This window comes from Myotis lucifugus, unplaced genomic scaffold, assembly GCF_000147115.1.
Source record: "Myotis lucifugus unplaced genomic scaffold, Myoluc2.0 scaffold_683, whole genome shotgun sequence".
In the NCBI taxonomy this organism is placed as follows: domain Eukaryota; kingdom Metazoa; phylum Chordata; class Mammalia; order Chiroptera; family Vespertilionidae; genus Myotis; species Myotis lucifugus.
In genome coordinates this window covers 213,105-235,810 of record NW_005871731.1, presented here as the reverse complement: position 1 = coordinate 235,810, position 22,706 = coordinate 213,105, and the positions used below count along the sequence as shown (strand labels likewise).

General features: G+C 43.9%; 1 protein-coding gene across 1 annotated transcript in view; it reads right to left on the bottom strand.

Moving 5' to 3' along the window:
• Positions 1 to 717: 717 nt before the first annotated feature.
• The window catches only part of LOC102425940 (endophilin-A3-like), a 46,933-nt gene continuing 24,944 nt past the window's right edge, over positions 718 to 22,706 (bottom strand). The window contains exons 3-9 of the mRNA XM_023746469.1: positions 20,271 to 20,343; positions 19,449 to 19,592; positions 17,384 to 17,517; positions 9,702 to 9,860; positions 4,592 to 4,695; positions 3,410 to 3,516; positions 718 to 728 (exon numbers count right to left, since the gene is read on the bottom strand). Of these exons, the coding sequence (XP_023602237.1) occupies positions 718 to 728; positions 3,410 to 3,516; positions 4,592 to 4,695; positions 9,702 to 9,860; positions 17,384 to 17,517; positions 19,449 to 19,592; positions 20,271 to 20,343 (732 nt within the window). The remainder of the gene's footprint in view (positions 729 to 3,409; positions 3,517 to 4,591; positions 4,696 to 9,701; positions 9,861 to 17,383; positions 17,518 to 19,448; positions 19,593 to 20,270; positions 20,344 to 22,706) is intronic.

Genomic DNA, 22,706 nt, shown 5'->3' with positions numbered 1-22,706 from the left:
ACACAAGGTGAATACAACCTTTACAGGTTGTAAACCTCACCGAAATTTTACAAAGCTCTAATGTACTTGAATGTCAGGGGCCTGAAGGACAAAAGGGCCAAATACAGCCATATGTCGCCTCCATTGCACTATCTTTGTGGGGAAGAGATCTTTTACAACAATGGGGGCTACAATTACTATACCTTCTTTACAGAAAGGCCATAGACAAATGATTTTTCAAGCTGGTGCTGGCACCAATGTTCAGGATCAAAATTTATAAAGGGGGCCACTACAAAGAGCTTCGCCCTACTATTAAAATGGAAAACAACTAAACCAGTATGGGTAGAGCAGTGGCCCCTAACAAGAGAGAAGTTAGAAGCTCTTCAAATCATTATTAAAGAACAGATACAACTAGGGCATATAGAAACTAGCTCTAGTCCATGGAATTCCCCTGTCTTTGTTATAAAGAAAAAATCAGGTAAATAGAGGATGCTTACTGATTTAAGACGGACTAATAAGATTATTGAGACTATAGAACCTTTACAACCTGAAATTCCAAATCCAGCATTGAAGCCTTTGCTATAATGGGCAAACCCTGAGCCATTAAAACTAATAATGGCTCAGCATATTTATCAGGTAAGTGTCAACATTTTTTCCAACAGTTTGATATTAAACATATTACAGGAATTCCTGGAAACAGTACAGGTCAAGCAATTATTGAACGGCAGAACCGCACCCTTAAGGAAATGCTGCAAAAACAAAAAGGGGGAGAAGAGCTGGTATCAGGCCAGAGTCCCCGACGAAGATTATTAAGAGCTCTATTTACTTTAAATTTTTTAAAATTTGAATACAGATGCAGTGTCAGCTGCTGAAATACATTGGGGACATAAAAAGGAGGTCCGGGTAGAACAACCGATCATGTACCAAGATATTACTACTAATCAATGGTGCCCAACTACCGTTTTAAGGTGGGGTGAGGATATACTTACGTTTCCACAGGAACTAGGAAGTTCTGGATTCCTGATAGAAGAATCAAGTTAAGGCATGGCGAACAAGAGGAAGTGTAATGAAGCGGGACTGGAAGACCGGTTTGCGCAGCTAACCATCCAGGGAGGACAAACAATTCGCGGACCATTGCCTTGCACCCGAAACACCCCTCCACCTACATGGGGACAGGTGAAGCGCCTATGCCAGGAAGGGGAACGTCTTGTGGCTGCCCATGGAAGGCCCTGTAACTAATGACTCTAATTGGACACCTGGACTTTTTGAAGATCGTGGGCCTATGAAACCAGAAGAAGAAGGAACAAAAATGAACAACTATTTGACAGGAGTTGCCGGAATGCCTGTGTGTCTGGGACTGGGTGATCATTATCTGCAATTGGGTTTTAAAGCCTGGTTGAGTGTGGCTAAAAACACCACTAATCCTTGAAAGGACCAATCCAATGGAATCAAACTACCGGGGAAATATCTTGTTTTAATTGTACCTTATTAACTTGTGTAAATAACTCTGTATCTTTTAATCACAGTGGAGAGAGCTTGTATCTATTGCAAGCCAGAATTGCTATAACAGCGACAGCCGCAGCAGCTGGGGTAGCATTACAGTGATCAGTCCAAACTGCTACTTTTGTTCAAGACTGGCATAAAGATTCAGAACGGTTATGGAATTCTCAACGGCATATTGATAGTAAAATCAATGAACAATTAGCGGATCTTGAACAATCAGTAGTTTTATGAGGGGACCAAATAGGTCCCTTAATAAAACTCTGTCATGATTATAAGGGGACCACATAGGTCCCCTAATAAATCTCTGTCATGATTCAAACCTACAACAAAACTAAAAAGGGGGAAATTGTAGCTGGACAAGTGGAATGAAAAGTTAACTAGAAGAGGACGTTCTGCCAACAAAAGGCAGGAGCCTGCAAGCAGGCCACATCAGAACAAAGTCTTGCACGCAAGACTTATTGTTCAGAGGCAGAATTTCCTTGAGGTGATAAATAGTCCATGAGGGCATGGAAAGCCAGGGAGGGTACACTGCTGCAGGTGGAAAGGGTCTTTGTATAACATAGGGAATTAATATTGTAATGTATAACTTAGCTCTGATGATCTCATAAGCATGCCTGTTAATCATAGTCACTTGCTGTACTCCATTGTTATTTGCTGTACTCCCCAAATAAAAGCCATGAGGGCTTTGGGGGCTTGGCTACTTGCCTGACTAGCGGTAGCCCTCTGCTTCTCTAAACTTAATCCTGCACGCCAAGCTCATCTCAGCATCATCGTTCACAAAGAACATCAACAGTATCTGCCCTCAACAACTGACAGGTGTGCACATCTATAACACCTAAGCTCTGGGCAGTGCATGTAGCATGACAATACACCTCTTTTCAGACAATTACACTAAAATTCCACATATTAACATCCAGTCACCACCAAAAATGAATTCACCTTTCATTCACTCTTAAGTCAATTTCAGGGCCCTGTGACCATGAATTAGCATATCCTCTACAACTGCACATCAGTCTTTTTACCACACCTCTCTCGCACCTGCACTCCAACAGCGCCAACCACCATAACTATCTCCTTGACCTCCTAACTCATTACTCAGCATGTGTGGGCTCAGAGAATGAATGCCTGGCAAATTCAAACTGAATGAAGTACTACCCCAACTCTGACAGTCCACACTCATAGAGGCAGCCTTGCATCCTGCTCCAAAGCCCTCCCTCCCTGATTGGTTTTTACTTCCACCTCACCTAATGAAACCACATCAGCTCACAGATATCCAGAGCCCACCTTCACTTGTGCTGCACTTGATGTCCCTTCATGAGTCCCAGCCTTCATAACTCAAGTCTCAAGCTTGTGTCCCTCTAACCCAGTGGTTCTCAACCTTGGCTGCACATTAGAATCACCTGGGAATCTTTTAAAAATCCTGATTTCTGGGCCTCATCCTCCGGAAATTCTGTTTCTTTGTTACTAATGTTGTGGTCCCACCCCATAACAAAGAAACAGAATTTCCAGAGGATGAGGCCCAGAAATCAGGATTTTAAAAAGATTCCCAGGTGATTCTAATGTGTAGCCAAGGTTGAGAACCACTGCTCTAACCCATGCCCAGTGAGTCTTACAGATGACCAAGGCAACTGAGGTACCTGCCCTTGACTGGAATTGAACCTGGGACCCTTCAGTTTGCAGACTGATGTTCTATCCACTGAGCCAAACTGGCCAGGGCCCTGCTGCTGGTTTTTAAAAATTGACATAAGTACCTGAACACAGGAAGCAGGGTAAGGGGCATTCCCGGGGACGGTGGGATGGGTGGGGAAGAAGGAAATTCGGGGTGTCAGTGTCTTCAATGGCAGAGGAGCACGGGCCACACGCAGTGAGCACAGGCTTCTGGCAGAACCTCCCGCAGGTGCACCTGGCCCCAGCGCGGGCATCTCACCTATGGACTTGGCTGAGGAGGTGGTGGAAAGGTTGAGTGATTTGGGACACCTTCTCAGGGGCTGCAGCATGAAGTCATTTCTGCCCAGAGAGGAGGCAGCCGCGATTCTGTAACACACACAGAGGAAGATGTGTCGGCTGAAGCCAAATAGCCTCCCACACACGCTGGCTCTGCCTTGAGGAGCCTACACACTGAGGGGTGTGACTTTTACATCCTGACTCTGGAGTAGCCCAAAGTGCTAGAGGTGACACCCCGAGTTGTTGCTGTTCAACCAGGTGTTGGAAGAGCATCTATTGCGAAGTTGGTCTTGGCAGTGGGCAGTCGTCACCTGGGAGTTAAACTCCAGCAGGATCCTGCCAGTGGGAAGGGCTTACCTTCTTTGTGATTAACAGGATCCTGTCCGTGGGAGGGGCTTAGGTCATGTGGGAGGAGCTTAGCTCATAAGGGACGGGCATAATGCCTGTGTGACCAGCAGGACCCTGTCAGCGGGAGGGGCTTAACTCCTGAGTGACCAGCAGGATCCTGTCAGTGGGAGGGGCTTTCATTTTCTGTCTCTTTTTCTCCCGGAAACAGAGACAGAAAATGAAATGCTGCCCCCGTGAGCTCCCAGTGACCACCCGACTACAGAGGGGACACCTTGCTGACCAGACACCACTTTTCCCTTTGTTAGAAGGGCATTGATATAAGCCAAAACCCTTGCACATTTATTCATTATCCTAGGCCTGTATAAGACAATTTTCTGTTATCCAACCCTGGCCAAACAATAGGGTAGGTTTTTTGGTTCACCCCTCACTTTAATGCACAGGGTTACCATGCATACTCCATTGGATATCACTCATTTTCAAAAAAGTCTAGAGCAGGCAGGCCGGCGTGGCTCAGCAGTTGGGCATCGACATATAAACCAGGCGGTCAGGGTTCGATTCCCCTTCAGGGCACATGCCCAGGTTACAGGCTCCATCCCCAGTGGGAGGTGTGCAGGAGGCAGCCAGTCCAAGATTCCACTCATCATTGATATTTCTCTCTCTCTCCCTCTCCCTTCCTTTCTGAAATCAATAACAATATATTTTTTTAAAAAAGAATGGGACAATGGGATGGGGGAGACAGAGAGGCAGAGAGCCAGAGGGAGTGGTTCCCACTGGTTCTGATCCCACATCAGAAAGGGTGGGGGCGGGAGGCTCTTACCGCATCCTCAGCTTCCTCTGCAGTGGCTGCAGGATGTTGACCGACTGCTGGTGATACTCTAGAGCCGCCTGGATAAACAGCGCCAACTGGCCAACTTGCTCTACCTGCAGGGAAGGGGACGTTATCCCTGGCGGCCAGAGCCCGTGGGAGCCGGAGGCGGGACATGAGCCCAGGGACAAGGCCTTGCAGGGAAGCCGCATCAGCCTCGGCTCATTTAATATCACAAGGAGCAGGTGATCATCACGCAGGTCCAGGTGCATAGAGCTAGTGATGCCGGCCGCACATGTGCACGTTGAGTTCTGATTATAAATGTGCTTTAACTCAATCAAACGCCGATCAGCCCACGAAGAGGATATTCTCCGGAGATTTTCTTTTATGCTATAAAGTTCATCAATCTGAGAGCATCAGCCTGGGGACCAAAGGGTCCCGGGTTCGATTCTGGTCAAGGGCAAGTGCCTTGGTTGCAGGCTCCTCCCCGGCCGGGCCCAGGTTGGTGTTCCTGCAAGAGGCAACCAATTGACGTTTCTCTCACATGGATGTTTCTCTCTGTCTCTCCCTCTCTCTTTCACTCTCTCTAAAAATCAATGGGAAATATTCTTGGGCGAGGATTAACCAAAAATGAACAAATAAATAAAATAATGTTTCTTTAAAAAAATTAAGGTTCATCATCCATCTGAAAGAGAGATCAAGCTTTTTCTATGACAAGGGAAACCAACACTGAGCGAATGAATGGTTCCCTTACCAAAGTGTCTCTTTGTGTCCTTTCTACTTAAGTCCAGTCAGGAGACTAAGTACATCCTGCTCTTCTCAGACAAGAGGGACCTAGTGCAGCACTTCTGTAGGTTCTTGCCACTATGACAGCCTTCCCTAAGACAAACAGCTGAAAGGAATAAACTCTAAAGATGGTGGCATCTCTCTTTCCCACCATCCAGGCATTTGTGGAAGCTGTGACCAAACATCAATGGACACACACAAAAATCACATCAGCCCAGCCGGCATGGCTCAGTGGTTGAGCATTGACCTAAGAACCAGGAGGTCAGGGTCCAATTCCCAGTCAAGGCACATGCCTGGGGTGCGGGCTTGCTCCCCAGTATGGGGCGTGCAGGAGGCAGCCGATCCATGATTCTCTCTCATCATTGATGTTTCTCTCCTTCTCCCTTCCTCTCTGAAATCAATAAAAATATAAATATATTTTAAAAAATCAAAAGGTTAAAAAAAAATCAAAAGGCCATGTGCCCCAAGGAAGCCCTGGAAATGCATCATTTGGGGAGAGGAGTCTCTAGCAGGCCTGCCAGCTACCCAGGTTTCCCACCTTTCCGAGGTGCTGCCATGGAAAAGAGGGGCTCACTGAGCTCATTTCTGGGGGCCACAGAGGCAAGTTCACTGGCTGGAGGTGCTGGGGGCCCCCAGCACAATCCCACACTCCAAATCCAAATAAAGACACAAAACAAGATAAAACTCCACCCCCTTCCCCAGCTCCCCACAGCCTCTGCATCACTTCCTTAGTCCTCTCACTCTTTGGCTGTGGGCAAAGCCGGCCCTGTGACTCACCCTGCAACACCCACTACAGACACGTCTGCCTCAGAGATCCAAAGTGGCTCCATTTGTGGCCTGTCCAGTTTGGCTCAGTGGATAGAGCATCAGCTTGTGGACTGAAGCGTCCCGGGTTTGATTCTGGTCAAGGGCACATGCCCGGGTTGCTGCCTCGATCCCCTATGGGTGTGCAGGAGACAGCTGATCAATGATTTCCTCTCATCATTGATGTTTCTCTCTGTCTCTCTCTCTCTCCCTCTCCCTTCTTCTCTGAAATCAATGAAAAATACATTACAAAGTGGCTCCATTTGGAGTCACAAACCATGCTTTCTCTGCTACATGTTCACTTTCCTTACCCACTTAGACCATTTCAACCACAGATTCCCAGGGCAACTCAGACACAACAGTATGCGCATGTGAACAAGGAAACTGCACCACATGCGTATGCCAAGTCCATGGGGCAAAGGCACACGCTGGGCCTCAAGGTCAATACCCAATACACAAAACATAGACAGCCTGGACCCTGTGAAATCCTATGGATTTCTTCAGTTTCTGCCGGAAGCCGGTCCATCCTTGCTGCTTGACACAGTCGCTGCAGGGAACATCTGCACAGCATAGGTTTCAAGGGACCTGGAGTATATGGCATACTGTTCTTAATATGTTTGCTCCCCTTCTTGGCGCTATGTGTTTTAACCAAGGTCACCTCTCCAAGAAAGGTTGTTTCCCCAGGTAGGGATTTTTTTCTGAAGTTAGGGAGGGAATAAAACCTTTTAACTAAGTGCCAGGCAGGTAGTTAATCACTTTAACTACGAACAATCACTCTTAAGCTACATAATCTTTACTCCCTGGAATGGAGATAAGAAATGCCCTAATCTTTGGAATAGAAATTGATAGGATTAAAATCAACTGGTATAAATACAGATGTAACAAGACAATAAAACACACAACCTGGCTATGATGATTACCTGAACACTGCCTCCATGTCATTCCTTCTTCACCGACTCTGTCCACACCTTTGGGAACCCCTGGACCTGCTGGGGCTGGACCCCAACATCTGGCACCTGAACAGGGACCCTTAGGTAAGCCCCCCATTCTCCTAGGTAAGCCCCACTCTCGGGATGGATAGGACTCCACTGTAGGAAGAGGGTGGATAGTCTTCACTGACTCTGTCCACACCTTTGGGAACCCCTGGAACAGGATTCCCCTAGGTAAGCCCCCCCCATTGAGAACCCCCACACTAGGGACAGATAGGACTCTACCAGGGTGCTGCAGACCCCCCTATAGAGGATAAGTAGGGTAAGAAGGTGGATAGTACAGAACTTAGATTGAGAAGATGTGCCATCCTGAGTCCAAAGAAAGAAGACTCTGTATTGATCTTTAGATTGAGAAGATGTGCCTTACTGAGTCTAAAGAAAAAAGACTCCATATTGATCTTTTAACACATATGCTTGCTAGCAGAGGAGTTAAGGTTACGCCCAGTCAGATGGAACGTTTTATACAAGAAGTATGTCCATGCTTTTCTGAGGAAGGAAAGGTAAATGTAAAGGCATGGGAGAAGGTAGACCCAAGGAGCCTCATCCTTAACCCCACTACAGCCTTTCCACCCCAGGAAAGTGCAGGATTGGCAAGCTCTCCCTGGGGTGATAGATCAGGACTCAGGTAATATCGGAAAGTGCCAATCCTACTCTTAAAATGGATACAAGAGAGCATTTGGGGTTTTTCTTTTTAATGCCTGCTTTGGATTGAGCAAATGCATTTTACTTAGTTTTAACACATCAAAGTTAACTCTTGACACAAAAAGAAAAACTGACAATTCCATCAATATAAACCTTTTCTATAAAAAACAAAAAAGGGGGAGAATAATGTTATATGTTAGATTTTTTGGAAATACAATGCAGAGGGTTGTACAGCAGCCAAAAAGCATCGGGCCTCCTGTACAATAGCCTCTGCCGACTCAGCCTGGTAGAAGGATACACAAACCAGACAGGAGTTTCATCACTGACTCTGTCCACACCTTTGGGAATCCCTGGACCTGCTGGGGTTGGACCCCAACAAGTTTCACCTCTTTGGCTCTGACACATACTTTTTTTTTTAATGCATGAGTGGGGTTCCTTGGCTTGGTCAGTGATTGAGCCCACAGCCCAGATACGTGCCCTTGACCTGAATTGAACCCAGGATCCTTCAGTCTGCAGGTTGGCGCTCTATTCACTGGGCAACACTGGCCAGGGCTGACACATACTTTTCAACAAGTACAGTGCCTCAACCTCACATGATCACAGTAGACTGCCACCTCTGTCCTCAGGAAAGCGAATTTCTATTTTAACATCCACTTTGCAATATGTATGGCATTACAGAATGTGAAAAGGAATCATGGAAGACAACTAAATGAACATTCTTTTTGTTTTGTTGTTTTGAATCCTTATGTGAGGATATCTCTTCCATTGAATTTTAGAAAGTGGAAGAGAGAGAGAGAAACATTGATGCGAGAGAGACACATCGATTGGTTTGTCTTCGCACACGACCCAACCAGGGCTGGGGATCAAGCCTGCAACCAAGATACATGCTCTTGACCAGAATCAAACCTGGGACCCTTCAGTCCACAGGCCTATGCTCTTTTCATTGAGCCAAACCCACTAGGGCTAAATGAACATTCTTTGAAACACTATGGGGCTGGGATGGGCAGAGGGGACATCAGCAGCTCTTCTCTCTCATGTGGCTAAAATACAAGATTATGTCACAGAGAGATGCATTTATCAGTAGTGACTTCCTCCCTTCCTGGCTGACATCAGGAAAGACATACATCCTGGGACACTGTGCACACACATAGTAGGTGTTCAATGCAACCAGGGGAGAGGTAGTTACTAAGCTGAGTCTCTTGGCATGTGGAGGCCCCCAGCAGTGCCCAGGCCACAAGCAGCCAGCTGTGTGTGGTGGCCTCTGCTTCCCAAAGCACACTTAGAATGAAATATCTGGACGCGGCCTGTGTGGATCAGTGGTTGAGTGCCAACCTAGGAACCAGGAGGTGACAGTTCGATTCCGGTCAGGGCACATGCCCGGGTTGTGGGCTCAATCCCCAGTAATGGGCGTGCAGGAGGCAGCTGATCCATGATTCTCTCTCATCATTGATGTTTCTCTCTTTCTCTCCCTTTCCCTCTAAAATCAATTAAATAGATCTATATATATAAAAGGCTAAGTGACTGACTGTAGGTCTGTCTGACTGACTGGCCAGTACATATGACATGCACTGGCAATTTAAAAATAAACGTTGACTTGCACATGCGCAATACATATAAAGCTCCTGCTGGTGCCAATCGCACATGTGTTTTAATTTTATAATACTATATTATATATACTATTTTGACATGTAATTTTTTGCAGTAACATAAGTACAGCATGAATCTTTCTTCTAATTAATTTCCTCTCAATGTGCATGAATCCATGCACCCAGCCACCAGTATATAAATAAAAGGAATTTCTGGAAACTTTTATAACAATAAAGGCTCCCAGAGCTTCCCCTCAAACATACAGTCAATGTTTTCATTCCCAGGAGGGTCTCCTGGTTGAGGTCAATACTTACGTCATTTTCTAAAAAATTAAACATGCATCTCTCCGCTATGGCCTTGGACTCCTCAAACTTTTCCATTGCTTGTGTGATCTCATTGTCGGGGATCTTTCCGACGTGCCTCCTTTTATAATCGTAGTCCAGGCGGCGGCCCTCCAGCCTCTTCAGGTGGTTCTGAGGGAGAGGAGACAGACCTGGAGCTGCTACCTTAGCAAGTGACACAGGGAGACCTGCCGCACCTCTACAAGAAAGGTCATTACTTTTTCTAGGCCTACATTTTAGGGGGCAAGGACCCAATTACTTTTCTTTTTGGTGGGCACCTCAGCATCTATTAGAGGCTTCTTTCACTATAAAATATCAAGGAATATTTATGAAATGAATGAATAGATGTATGTATGGATGGATGGATGGATGGGTGATAGCATAAATGGATGGATGGGCAGATGGATGATAGCATAAATGGATGGATGGATGGATAGATAGATGATAGCTTAAATGAATGGATGGATGGATGGATAGATGGGTAGATGATAGCATAAATAGATGGTTAGATGGGTGGATGGATGGATGGATGGATGGATGGATGGATGGATGATACCATAAATGGATGGGTGGATGCTAGCATAAATGGATGGATGAATGACAGATGATTGTCGATATGGGAGATAAGGCCACAGTATTGTCACTCAGATTCCATTTTCAAATTTCTTTACAGGACCCCTCACCAGCTCTGTTAATGTCTGTAATTTATAAACAAATTATCTATACCAAAAATAGGGATATGTCTTCTGGCACTACTGTTAAATCCTTAAGAAATAGATGATAAAAACACATATCTCTAGTACCTTCTAGAGAAAACATGTCAAACTCCCAACCTGTGGGCAGCATGTGGCCCACAACAAATATTTTTGCAGACCAGCCAATATAAAGGTATGTAAGAAACGTTTTAATAAAAATATTGCAACTTAATTTTTACAATATACTGTTATAGATCATTCTTTTTTTAAATTTCTTCATTGATTAAGGTATTACATATGTGTCCTATCCCCCCATATCCCCCCCAAAACCCCCTCTCATGCCCTCACCCCCCTGTTGTCTGTGTCCATTGGTTAGGCATATATGCATGCATACAAGTCCTTTGGTTGATCTCTCACCCTTACCCCCACCCTCCCCTACTTTCCCTCTGAGGTTTGACAGTCTGATCAATGCTTCTCTGTCTCTTTATCTGTTTTTGTTCATCAGTTTATGTTGTTCATTATATTCCATAAATGAGTGAGATCATGTAATATTTATCTTTCTCTGACTGGCTTATTTCACTTAGCATAATACTCTCCAGTTCCATCCATGCTTTTGCAAATGGTAAGAATTCCTTCTTTTTTACAGCAGCGTAGTATTCCATTGTGTAGATGTATTACAGTTTTCCAATCCACTCATCTGCTTATGGGCACTTAGGCTGTTTCCAAATTTTAGCTGTGGTAAATTGTGCTGCTATGAACATAGGGGTGCATATATCCTTTCTGACTGGTGTTTCTAGCTTCTTGGGATATATTCCTAGAAGTGGGATCACAGGGTCAAATGGGAGTTCCATTTTTAGTTTTTTGAGGAAGCTCCATACTGTTCTCCACAGTGGCTGTACCAGTCTACATTCCCACCAGCAGTGCATGAGGGTTCCTTTTTCTCCGCATCCTCGCCAACACTTGTTGTTTGTTGATTTGTTGATGATAGCCACTCTGACAGGTGTGAAATGGTACCTCACTGTCGTTTTGATTTGCATCTCTCGGATAATTAGTGACTTCGAGCATGTTTTCATATGTCTATTGGCCTTCCTTCTGTCTTCTTTCGAAAAGTATATATTTTGGTCCATTGCCATCTTTTGATTGGGTTATCTTCCTTTTGTTAAGTTGTATGAGTTCCCTATAAATGTTGGAGATAAAACCCTTATCAGTGATAACATTGGCAAATATGTTCTCCCATTGAGTGGGCTTTCTTGTTGTTTTGTTGATGGTTTTCCTTGCTGTGCAAAAGCTTTTTATTTTGATGTAGTCCCATTTGTTTATTTTCTCTTTAGTTTCCATTGCCCTAGGAGCAGTGTCAGTGAAGAAATTCCTTTGGCATATGTCTGAGATTTTGCTGCCTGTGGATTCCTCTAGTATTTTTATGGTTTCCCGTGTTGTGTTTAAGTCTTTTATCCATTTTGAGTTTATTCTTGTGTATGGTGTAAGTTGGTGGTCTAGTTTCATTTTTTTGCATGTATCGGTCCAGTTTTCTAAACACCATTTATTGAAGAGAGTGTCTTGACTCCAATTGTATGCTCTTTCCTCCTTTGTTGAATATTAATTGGGCATAGTGGTTTGGGTCAATTTCTGGGTTCTCTATTCTATTCCATTGGTCTATATGTCTGTTCTTGTGCCAGTACTAGGCTGTTTTGAGAATAGTGGCTTTGTAATACAGCTTGATATCTGATATTGAGATTGCACCTACTTTGTTGTTCTTTCTCAGGATTGCTGCAGCTATTTGGGGTCTTTTTTTATTCTAGATGAATTTTTGGAAAGTTTGTTCTAGGTCTGTGAAATATGCCAGTGGTATTTTAATGGGGATTGCATTGAATCTATAGATTGCTTTGAGTAGTATGGACATTTTGATGATGTTGATTCTACCCATCCATGAACACAGTATGTTCTTCCATCTGTTTATGTCTTCCTCTATCTCTTTTTTCAGTGTCCTGTAGTTTTTCGCATATAAGTCTTTTACCTCCTTAGTTAAGTTTATTCCTCGATATCTTAATTTTTTTGGTGTGATGGTAATTGGGATATCTATTTTAGTCTCTCTTTCTGTAAGTTCACTATTGGTGTATAGAAATGCCATAGATTTCTTGGCATTAATTTGGTATCCTGCTACATTGCCAAATTCATTTAAGTCTAATAATTTTTTGATGGAGTCTTTAGGGTTTTCTATGTACAGTATCATGTCATCTGGGAATAAGGACAGTTTTACTTCTTTTCCAATTTGGATGCCTTTTACTTATTCTTCTTGTCTCATCTCAAAGGCTAGTACTTCTAATACTATGTAGAACAGGAATGGTGAGAGTGGGCTTCCCTGTGTTGTTCCTGTTCCTAGGGGAAATGGTTTTAGTTTTTATCCATTGAGTATGATGTTGGCTGTGGGTTTTTCATATAAGGCTATTGTTATGTTGAGGTATGATCCTTCTATTACCACCTTGCTGAGAGTTTTTTTATCAAGAAAGGGTATTGGATTTTGTCAAGTGCTTTTTCTGCATCAACTGATATGACTATGTGAATTTCATCTCTCAATTTGCTTATGTGTTGTATCACGTTTATTGATTTGCGAATATTGTACCATCCTTGCATCCCTGGGATAAATCCTACTTGGTCATGGTGTATGATCTTTCTAATGTACTGCTGGATCCGATTTGTTAGAATTTTATTGAGGATTTTGGCATCTAAGTTCATGAGGGATATTGGCCTATAATTATTTTTCATTGTGTTGTCTTTATCTGGTTTTGGTATTAGGGTAATGCTGGCTTCATAGAATGAGCTTGGAAGTGTTCCTTCCTCTTGAATTTTTTGCAATAGTCTGAGAAGGATAGGTTTTAGTCCTTCCTTGAATGGTTGGTATAACTCCCCTGTGAAGCCATCTGGCCCCAGGCTTTTGTTTGCTGGGAACTTTTTGATGACTGCTTCAATTTCTTCCATAGTTATCGGCTTATTGAGATTTTCAGAATCTTCCTTATTGAGTTTTGGAAGGTTGTATTTTTCTAGGAATATGTCCATTTCCTCCAGGTTGTCTAGTTTGTTGGAGCAGAGTTCTTTATAGTATGTTTTAACAATCCTTTGTATTTCTGTGGGGTCTGTCGTTATTTCTCCTCTTTCATTTCTGATTTTGTTTATTTGGGTCCTCTCTCTTTGCTTCTTGGTGAGCCTGGCTAGAGGTTCATTGATCTTGTTTATCCTTTCAAAGAACCAGCTCTTGGTTTCATTGATTTTATGGATTGTTTTTTGGTCTCTATGTTATTTATGTCTCCTCTAATCTTTATTATCTCCTTCCTTCTGCTCATCTGGGCTTTTCTTGTTGCTCTCTTTCTAATTCTTTGCGTTGTAGAGTTAGATTATTTACTACTATTTTTTTCTTGTTTTTTGAGGTAGACCTGTAGAGCTATAAACTTCCCTCTCAGGACTGCTTTCATTGTGTCCCGTAGAGTTATGATTGCTGTGTTTTTATTGTCATTCGTTTCCAGGATATTTGTAATTTCTTCTTTGATCTCATTGGTAACCCAATCATTATTTAATAGCATGCTATTCAGCTTCCAAGTGTTTGAGTTTTTTGGATTGTTTTTATTATAGCTTATTTCTAATATCATGCCATTGTGCTCTGAGAAGATGCTTGGTATGATTTCAATCTTCTTGAATTTGGGGAGACTTTGCTTGTGACCCAATATGTGGTCTGTTTTTGAAAATATCCCATGTACACTTGAGAAGAATGAATATACTGTGGCTTTGGGGTGAAATGTTCTGAAGATTTCAATTAAGTCCATCTGATCTAGTGAGACATTTAGGATTGCTATTTCTTTGCTGTTTTTTGTTTTTTTTTGTCTAGAGGATTTATCCAGTGATGTCAGTGGTGTATTAAAGTCCCCTACTATGATTGTATTGTTGTCAACCTCTCCCTTGATATGTTCCAGGAGTTTTTTTATGTATTTGGGTGCTCTTGCATGGGGTGCATATATGTTTATCAGGGTTATATCCTCTTGTTGTATCAATCCCTTTAGTATTATGAAGTGTCCTTCCTTATCTCTTGTTATGGCCTTTACTTTGAGGTCTATTTTGTCAGATATAAGTATTGTTACCCTAGCTTTTTTTTCATTTCCATTTGACTGAAAGATCTTTTTCCTTCCCTTCACTTTCAGTCTGTGTGAGTCCCTTGTTCTGAGGTGGGACTCTTGTAGACAGCATATATATGGTTCATGTTCTTTTATCCATTCAGCCACTCAATGTCTTTTGATTGGAGCATTTGTCCCTTTATGTTTAAAGTTATTATTGAAAGGTATTTGTTTGAAGTCATTTCTATTTTTGTGCCTGTGTTCTTTCTTACCTTTTTATTTCTTCTTTTTAAAGATTCCCTTTAGCATTGCTGGCTTGGTAGTGATAAACTCCCTTAGCCTTTTTTGTCTGCGAAGCTTCTGATTTCCCCTTCAATTTTGATTGATAGTCTTGCTGGGTAGAGTATTCTTGGATTCAGTCCTTTGCTTTGCAACACCTGGTATACCTCCTTCCATTCCCTTCTAGCTTGATGTGTTTAGAAATCTGTGGCTGGGATGTCTGGATTCTTGGTGTCTGTGGGTCTGCAGCTGTCGTAGCAGGTCTCTGTCTCCAGTGGCTGCAAGGTCCTAGTTTGCGTCTGAGACCAGACTTGGTGGTGCTGAGGCCAGGATCCTAGTCTCAAGCAGCTCTGTTTCTCAAGATGGCGTGGTCTCTGTGCCCGTACTGGCCACATTGGAGTGTCTGCATTGGGAGTGGGGCTCCACCATCTAAGACTGCCTGGTTTGGCAGCCCCTTGGAAGACCTGCAGAATCTAACTGTCCTTAGCTCATACACACACACCACACACGTCCACACACTCCTCTATAGCTACCTCACACTCTTTCCCTCCCTACCTTCCTGCCGGTCACCATCTTCTCTGTCTTTTTTCTATAGATCATTTTTAATAATGAACTACAATGTTCACTAATGACTGATGACTATCATCATTTTGCATTCATTTCCCTTATGCAGCTTACGCGCAGGTGCACCATTTCCCTCCACTAATACTAGCAGTGAATATTTTAGCAGCCAATGGCCACATCCTTAGTCTTGGGCTGACTTGTTTGGTGTGCACAACAGAAAATATCTCGCTTTTGGAGAACAAGAAAAATGGATTTATTTGCATTACGCTTATTCATTTGTGCAGATATTCAGTGTCTGGTAAGTCAATGTTCAAGAAAAAATATTAATTTTTATTAAAATGTTCTATTATTTTATGTGAGTGATGTCTCATTTATTTCAGCCCTTTGTATTCATTATGTCTCTATTGAAATAAACCTACATTTCTATGACAATTGAAGTTTGTTTTTTGTTTTTTTTGTGTGTCCCACATACACTTAAATCTTTTTTATTTGGCCTGTGTTAGCTTTGAGCTTGACATGCTTGTTCTGGAGTACTTATACGTCTTTCATAAGGTTCCCCAACAATTTCAGAATGAATTGAGCAAACACCACAATGAATGAAGCACACACACCCTCTTGTGTGTGTGAGCTCCATGTGGCCATTTTAGAAAGCTTTCCAAATATAAAATGAAGTCCTGGAAATTAATCACCATTTGTGCCATGTATCAAAAGAGGTAAGGAGGCCCAGCCTGTGTGGCTCAGTGGTTGAGCATTGACCTAGGAAACAGGTCACAGTTTGATTCCCGGTCAGGGCACATGCCTGGGTTGTGGGCTCAATCCTAGTAGGGGGGTGCAGGAGGCAGTGGATCAATGATTTTCTCTCTCTCATCATTGATGTTTCTCTCTCTCTCTTAAATCAATAAAAATATATGTATTTTTAAAAGATGTAATGAGTATGTTTTGATTTTCATCATTGAAAACCCACTCCAGTTTTAGAATCATTTGCTGTGAACAATGGCTGTGGAAATACGTACCTTTAGCCTGGCTTCTTGCTGGCTTCAATAAGCCACAGGATAGCCCTAGCCCCGTTGTCGGCAAAATGCGGCTCACGAGCCACATGCATCTCTTTGGCCCCTTGAGTGTGGCTCTTCCAAAATACCACGTGCGGGCGTGCACATACAGTGCGATTGAAACTTCGTGGCTCATGTGCAGAAGTTGGTTTTCGGCCTGGGTGAGTCTATTTTGAAGAAGTACTATTGATATTTGGCTCTGTTGACTAATGAGTTTGCCGACCACTGCCCTAGCCAGTTTTGCTCAGTGGAGAGAGCGTTGGCTTTCGGATCTAAGGGTCCTGAGTTCCATTCTGGTCAAGGTTACATACCTTGGTTGTAGGCTCCTACCCAGCAGGGGTGCTGGTCAGGGTGAGAGCAGGAGACAACCAGTTGATGTGTTTTTTCTCACATCGATGCTTCTCTCCTTCTCTCTTCTAATTTCTCTGAAAACCAATGGAACAGCCTTAGCTGGTTTGGCTCAGTGGCTAGAGCATTGGCCTATGGACTGAAGGGTCCCAGGTTCAAATCCAGCCAAGGACACATGCCTGGATGGCAAGCTCACTCCCCAGTGGGGTGCATGCAGGAGGCAGCTGACTAATGATTCTCTCTCATCACTGATCTTTCTATCTCTCCCTCTCCCTTTCTCTCTGAAATCAATAAAATATTTTAAAAAATAAAAATCAATGGAACAAATATCCTTGCATGAGGATTAAAATAAATAAACACATTTACCATTAAACACACACACACACACACACACACACACACACACACACGCACACGCACACAGTTACAGGATAAAGGGCTCATGGCTCCTGGGGCTCCTGCCCAGGGGGCCAGGTGAACATCACTGAGTGATTATCTGTTTCACCGCCCACACTAAGATGATGTTTTCGCTGGGTCCCTACAGAGACACGTCTCCATAGTTTTAACTACAAACATCATTTTAAGTAGCAACACGGGGGTTTACAGCCAAGAAAACTTACTGAAATCTGTTTTAAATCTTCGTCTTGTACTAACTGGAGTGGATCAATAAAGGTTTCCTTGACGTTAATATCAAAGGATTCTTTCACTTCCGCCATCAGCTTCATAGCTTCTCCCATATCGGTCAGCGCGCTGCCTGGCACAGAAAAACAAATAAAAAGCGTTCATTCACAGAGCACCCGGAGGTTGGCGGCACTATTCACTTCTTGCCCAAGGTATGTGGGTGATGGTTTATTTAACAAGGTCTTCACTTGGAAAAGAATAAAAACAAAAACTTTTTTTAAAACATATTTTTATGGATTTCAGAGAGTAAAGGAGAAGCAGAGAGAAACATCAATGATGAGAATCATGGATTGGCTGCCCCGTGCACAGCCTCCACACAACCCCGGCATGTTCCCTGACTGGTAATGGAACCGTGACCTCCTGGTTCATAGGTCAAATCTTAACCTCTCAGTATAATAATTATAATAATTAAAATTCTTTTTTTCTTGAAATATTGTTTATTGCATGTAATATTGTTATATTTAAGATCATTTTTCTTGAATAATTGGTGTTTATTGCATGTAACATTATGTTTAAAATCATTTTTTTCAAGATATTAATGTTTATTAAAGGTAACATTATTATATTTAAGATCGCTTTTCTTGAGATATTAATGTTTATTGCATGTAACATTATTATATTTAAAAGAGCTTTTCTGGAAAAAAATGGAAAAAAAAGAAGAAACTCAACTGAGCCAGCCAGCCGGGCTAAAAATAAAAACTTTCTACATTTCTTCTGTACTTCCTCCTTTTCATCAAACTTACCTGGCGGCTGACAGGCCGAGGCACTTTCCATTCTGGCCACTAGATGGAGATAAAGATCAATTTTTGTAAAAAAAAAAAAAAAACCAAACCACAATGTGTTTTTGTCAACAGGCCAGTGGTTCTCAACCTGTGGGTCGAACGACCCTTTCACAGGGGTCGCCTAAGACCATCGGAAAACACATATATAATTACATATTGTTTTTGTGATTAATCACTATGCTTTAATTATGTTCAATTTGTAAGAATGAAATTGGGGGTCACCACAACATGAGGAACTGTATTAAAGGGTCATGGCATTAGGAAGGTTGAGAACCACTGCCCTAAGGGTTTTTAGAAGCTGCAGAACAAAGTCCCTCTTTGTAAACAATAAAAGGATTGAGTCCTCCTCTGGGCTAAGCACCAACAATGAAGATGACAATAGGAATGAATGAACATCTCATCTCAGCTTTTGCTGCCAGGTCCTCCTGGGGCCGCACCCTGGATCCTTCCAAGGGCAAGGCGACCTGATCCTCCCTGGTGTGGAGGAAGCCTGGCAGTGTCACACAGGTAGCTCCCAGCAGGGCGGGCAGCCATGCCCAGTGTGGACAGCGAAGGGCAGCTCTTCCTGAATGACCCCCAGTACCTGGGAAGCACCTAATCTGCATTAATTTGCAAGAGGGTGACCTCAAAGCTGTGTACAAGGAGGTTGCAGGTTCTCTTAAAAACATCTCCCATGTAGCTCAGTGGGTAGAGCATCGAACTTCGGACCAGAGTCCCAGGTTCGATTTTGGTCAAGGGCACATACCAAGGTTGCAGGTTTCTCAGGTGGGCCCTGGCCCTGGTCTGGGCTCATGAAGGAGTCAACCAAGCAATGTGTTTCTCTCACATTGATGTGTCTCTGTCTCTCCCTCTCTCTTCCACTCTCCCTAAAAATCAATAGGAAAAATATCCTCAGGTAAGAATTAACAAAAACAAACAAACAAACAAAAAACCATCTCCCAGCCAGCCTGCATTGCTCAGTGGTTGACCATCAACCTAGGAACCAGGAGGTCACGGTTCGATGCCCGGTAAGGGCACATGCCTGGGATCTCCAGTAGGGGGCATGCAAGAGGCAGCCGATCCATGATTCTCTCTCATCATTGATGTTTCTCTCTCTCTCCCTCTCCTTTCCTCTCTGAAATCAATCCAAAAAGAAAAGAAAAGAAGTGAAGAGAAAATAAAGGCTTTGTGTATAACCTACAGGTGACATGGGCCGACCGCCCTCCAGGACTTCCACACTCACCAAAGGTGGAGTCCTCGCCCAGCTCCTGGCCGTACTTGAGCATGCAGTTGCCCAGCAGGCCCTCTGGCTGCAGGCACCCCGGGGCCTTCCCCCAATTGTGGATCTTCAACATCGGGCTCAGCAGCCCCAGCTTCATTCTGTATGCTTCAAGACAGGGTCATTTGTAATTCCTTCAAGGGACAGGGTGGAGGGGCAGAGAGCATGCAACAAATGCAACCGGCAAGATCGAGGGCACCCTCGGCGACATGTCAGAGACCTGAGGTGCCAAAGGGCCTCAGTGACCTATTTAGTTTTTCCCATGATTGGCACATGCTTCACTCAGGTGGGTGCATAGTGATTGGTTGCAGAGTCACGTGGGAAACAGAAATTGTGAACACATTGCAACCAGCCTATATCAGGACCTCTCTCTCTCTTGCTCTTTCTGTCTCTCTTTCTCCCTTCCTTTCTGAAATCAATAAAAATATATTTTAAAAAGTAAATAAGTCCTAACCGGTCTGGCTCAGTGGATACAGTGTTGGCCTGCAGACTAGAGGGTCCCGGGTTCGATTCTGGTCAAGGATAGGTACTTTGGTTGTAGGTCCCCTGGCCCTGGTTGGGGCACCTGCAGGAGCCAACCGATTGATGTGTCTCTCTAACATAGATGTCTCTCTCTCTCTCCCTCTCCCTTCCTCTCTGAAATAAATAAAAAACCACATTTCATGATTGGGACCCCAAGGGCGTTGTTGCTAGATCACTTCAAGGAAGGGCCCAGCCGACATGGGTGGTCAGCATGGGTCACCGTGAATGGGCAACAGGACAGTTCCAGACATTGTCCCACATTACCTGGATTGGGCTGAATGTATTCTGTGGTTTTCAAAAGAATTTCTGTAACAGCTTTATTGGTGATATCTATTTTCTAAAAATAAAAATAAAAATATTTAAAAAATCACATAAAATGTTGGTGAGTGACAAACTGCAAATTCACAGGAAAACACACTGAGACATGATTTTCACCTGTAATAAAGGGAAGGAAACAGAGGACCTTGGCAATTCCTGGATGCTCCACACAGGTGACAAGGGACAACGTCACAATCATTTCTGTTCAGAGTCCCGACATGCACCCTAATGGGTTTGGCTCAGTGGATAGAGCGTCAGCCTGCTGACTGAAGGGTCCCAGGTTCAATTCCAGTCAAGGGCATGTACCTTGCTTGTGGGCACATCCCCAGTGGGGGGTGTGCAGGAGGCAGCTGATCAATGTTTCTCTCTCATCAATGTTTCTAACTCTCTATCCCTTTCCCTTCCTCTCTGTAAAAAAATCAATAAAATATGGTTTTAAAAAAAAAAAAAAAAAAGAGTCCCGACATGCCCTGACCAGGTGGCTCAGTTGGTTGACGCATCATCCTGTACACTGAAAGGTCACGGGTTCAATCCCTAGTTAGGGTGCAAATAGGAGGCGATTAGATGTTTCTCTCTCACATTGATGTTTCTCTCTTACTCTCTTCTTTTCTCTCTAAAATCAATAAAACATATCCTCGGGTCAGGATTAAAAGAAACACATTTTAACTATACACACACACACACACACACACACACACACATACTAGAGGCCTGGTGTGGGACATTCGTACACTGGTTGGGTGGGGGGGAGCTAAGCCCGGCCTGCACCCTTTCACAGTCCAGGAGCTTTGGGGTATATCTGACTGGCAGCTTCGGCCCACTGGGGGGGAACAGGCCTAAGCTGGCAGTCAGACATCCTTAGCCCTGCTGAGGAGGTGGGAGAGGCTCCCTCCACTGCGCTCGCCAGCCATGAGTCAGGCTTCTGGCTGAGCGGCGCTCCCCTGTGGGAGTGCACTGACCACCAGGGGCAGCTCCTGTATTGAGCATCTGCCCCTGGTGGTCAGTGCATATCATAGCAACTGGTCCTTCTGTCATTTGGCCAAACTGCATATTACCCTTTTATTATACAAGGTATTTTATTGATTTTAGAGAGGAAGGAGAGGGAGAGAGAGATAGAAACATCACTGGTGAGAGAGAATCATGGAGTGGCTGCCTCCTGCATGCTCTACACTAGGGATCGAGCCCATAACCCAGGCATGTGCCCTGACTGGGAATCAAACCATGAGCTAGTTCATAGGTTGATGCTCAACCACTGAACCACACCAGTTCGGCTAAACACATTTAAAAAAAAAAGAGTCCCAACATACTTCCCCCATGCTTTCATATGCATGAATGTTCTGCATAACTGTCACAACAGAAATGTGAGGTGAGCAGGGAATGGGGTTTCACCCTGTGTCATAGTCAGAAAAGACGAACTTGCCCACCAGGCCCTCAGGCCAGTTGGATGGCAGCGCCAGGACCTGGTAATGCCCAGAGCTGTTGTGCCCAGAGGATGCAGCCAGGGCTTCCATGTGGGGCATCAATATGTACGCATATGAGGATCTCTGCCCAGAAACACACTCTTGACTCTCCAAGGTGCATAACCACAATGCTCGGGCTATTTAACTGCTTGCCAAGACTGCCCATCTTGTCCAGCCAATGTGCCTCAGTGTTTGACATCGACCGACCCATGAACCAGGAGGTCACAGTTTGATTCTCGGTCAGGGCACATGCCAGGGTTGTGGGCTTGATCCCCAGTGAGGGGTGTGCAGGAGGCAGCCAATCCATGATTCTATTTTATCATTCATGTTTCTATCTCCTTCTCCCTTTCTCTCTGAAGTCAATAAAAATATATACCCTATATAATAATAGCCTAATATGTAAATTGACCAAATGGCAGAACAACTGGTCACTATGGTACGCACTGACCACCAGGGGGCAGATGCTCAACGCAGTAGCTGTCCCCAGCCCGCAGGGCGCAGGCCAGGCAAGGCGGTGCCAGCAAGGGGCCCCTGATCACCCTGCTGGTAGCCCCATACATTGGTCCTGATCACTGGCCAGGCCTAGGGACCCTACCTGTGTACAAATTTTGTGCACTGGGTCTCTATTGTGTGTGTGTGTACATCATATATATATATATATATATATATACATATATATATATATATATATATGTAATCTAATAAAAGAGAATCATGCTTATTGTACTTTCGCTATGCACGAAGTGATGCCCCACCAGCTAATCAGAGTGACTATTATGCTAATTAACCACAAACATGATGGCGGCCGGCAGACAACAGCAGCTGAAGCAAGCAGGAGTCTTTGGTCGCTCCCGACAATAGAAGGAAGACAAAGCTTCCTGCCTGCTCCTGACCAGCTTCTATGCTCTGCTGAAGGCAACAA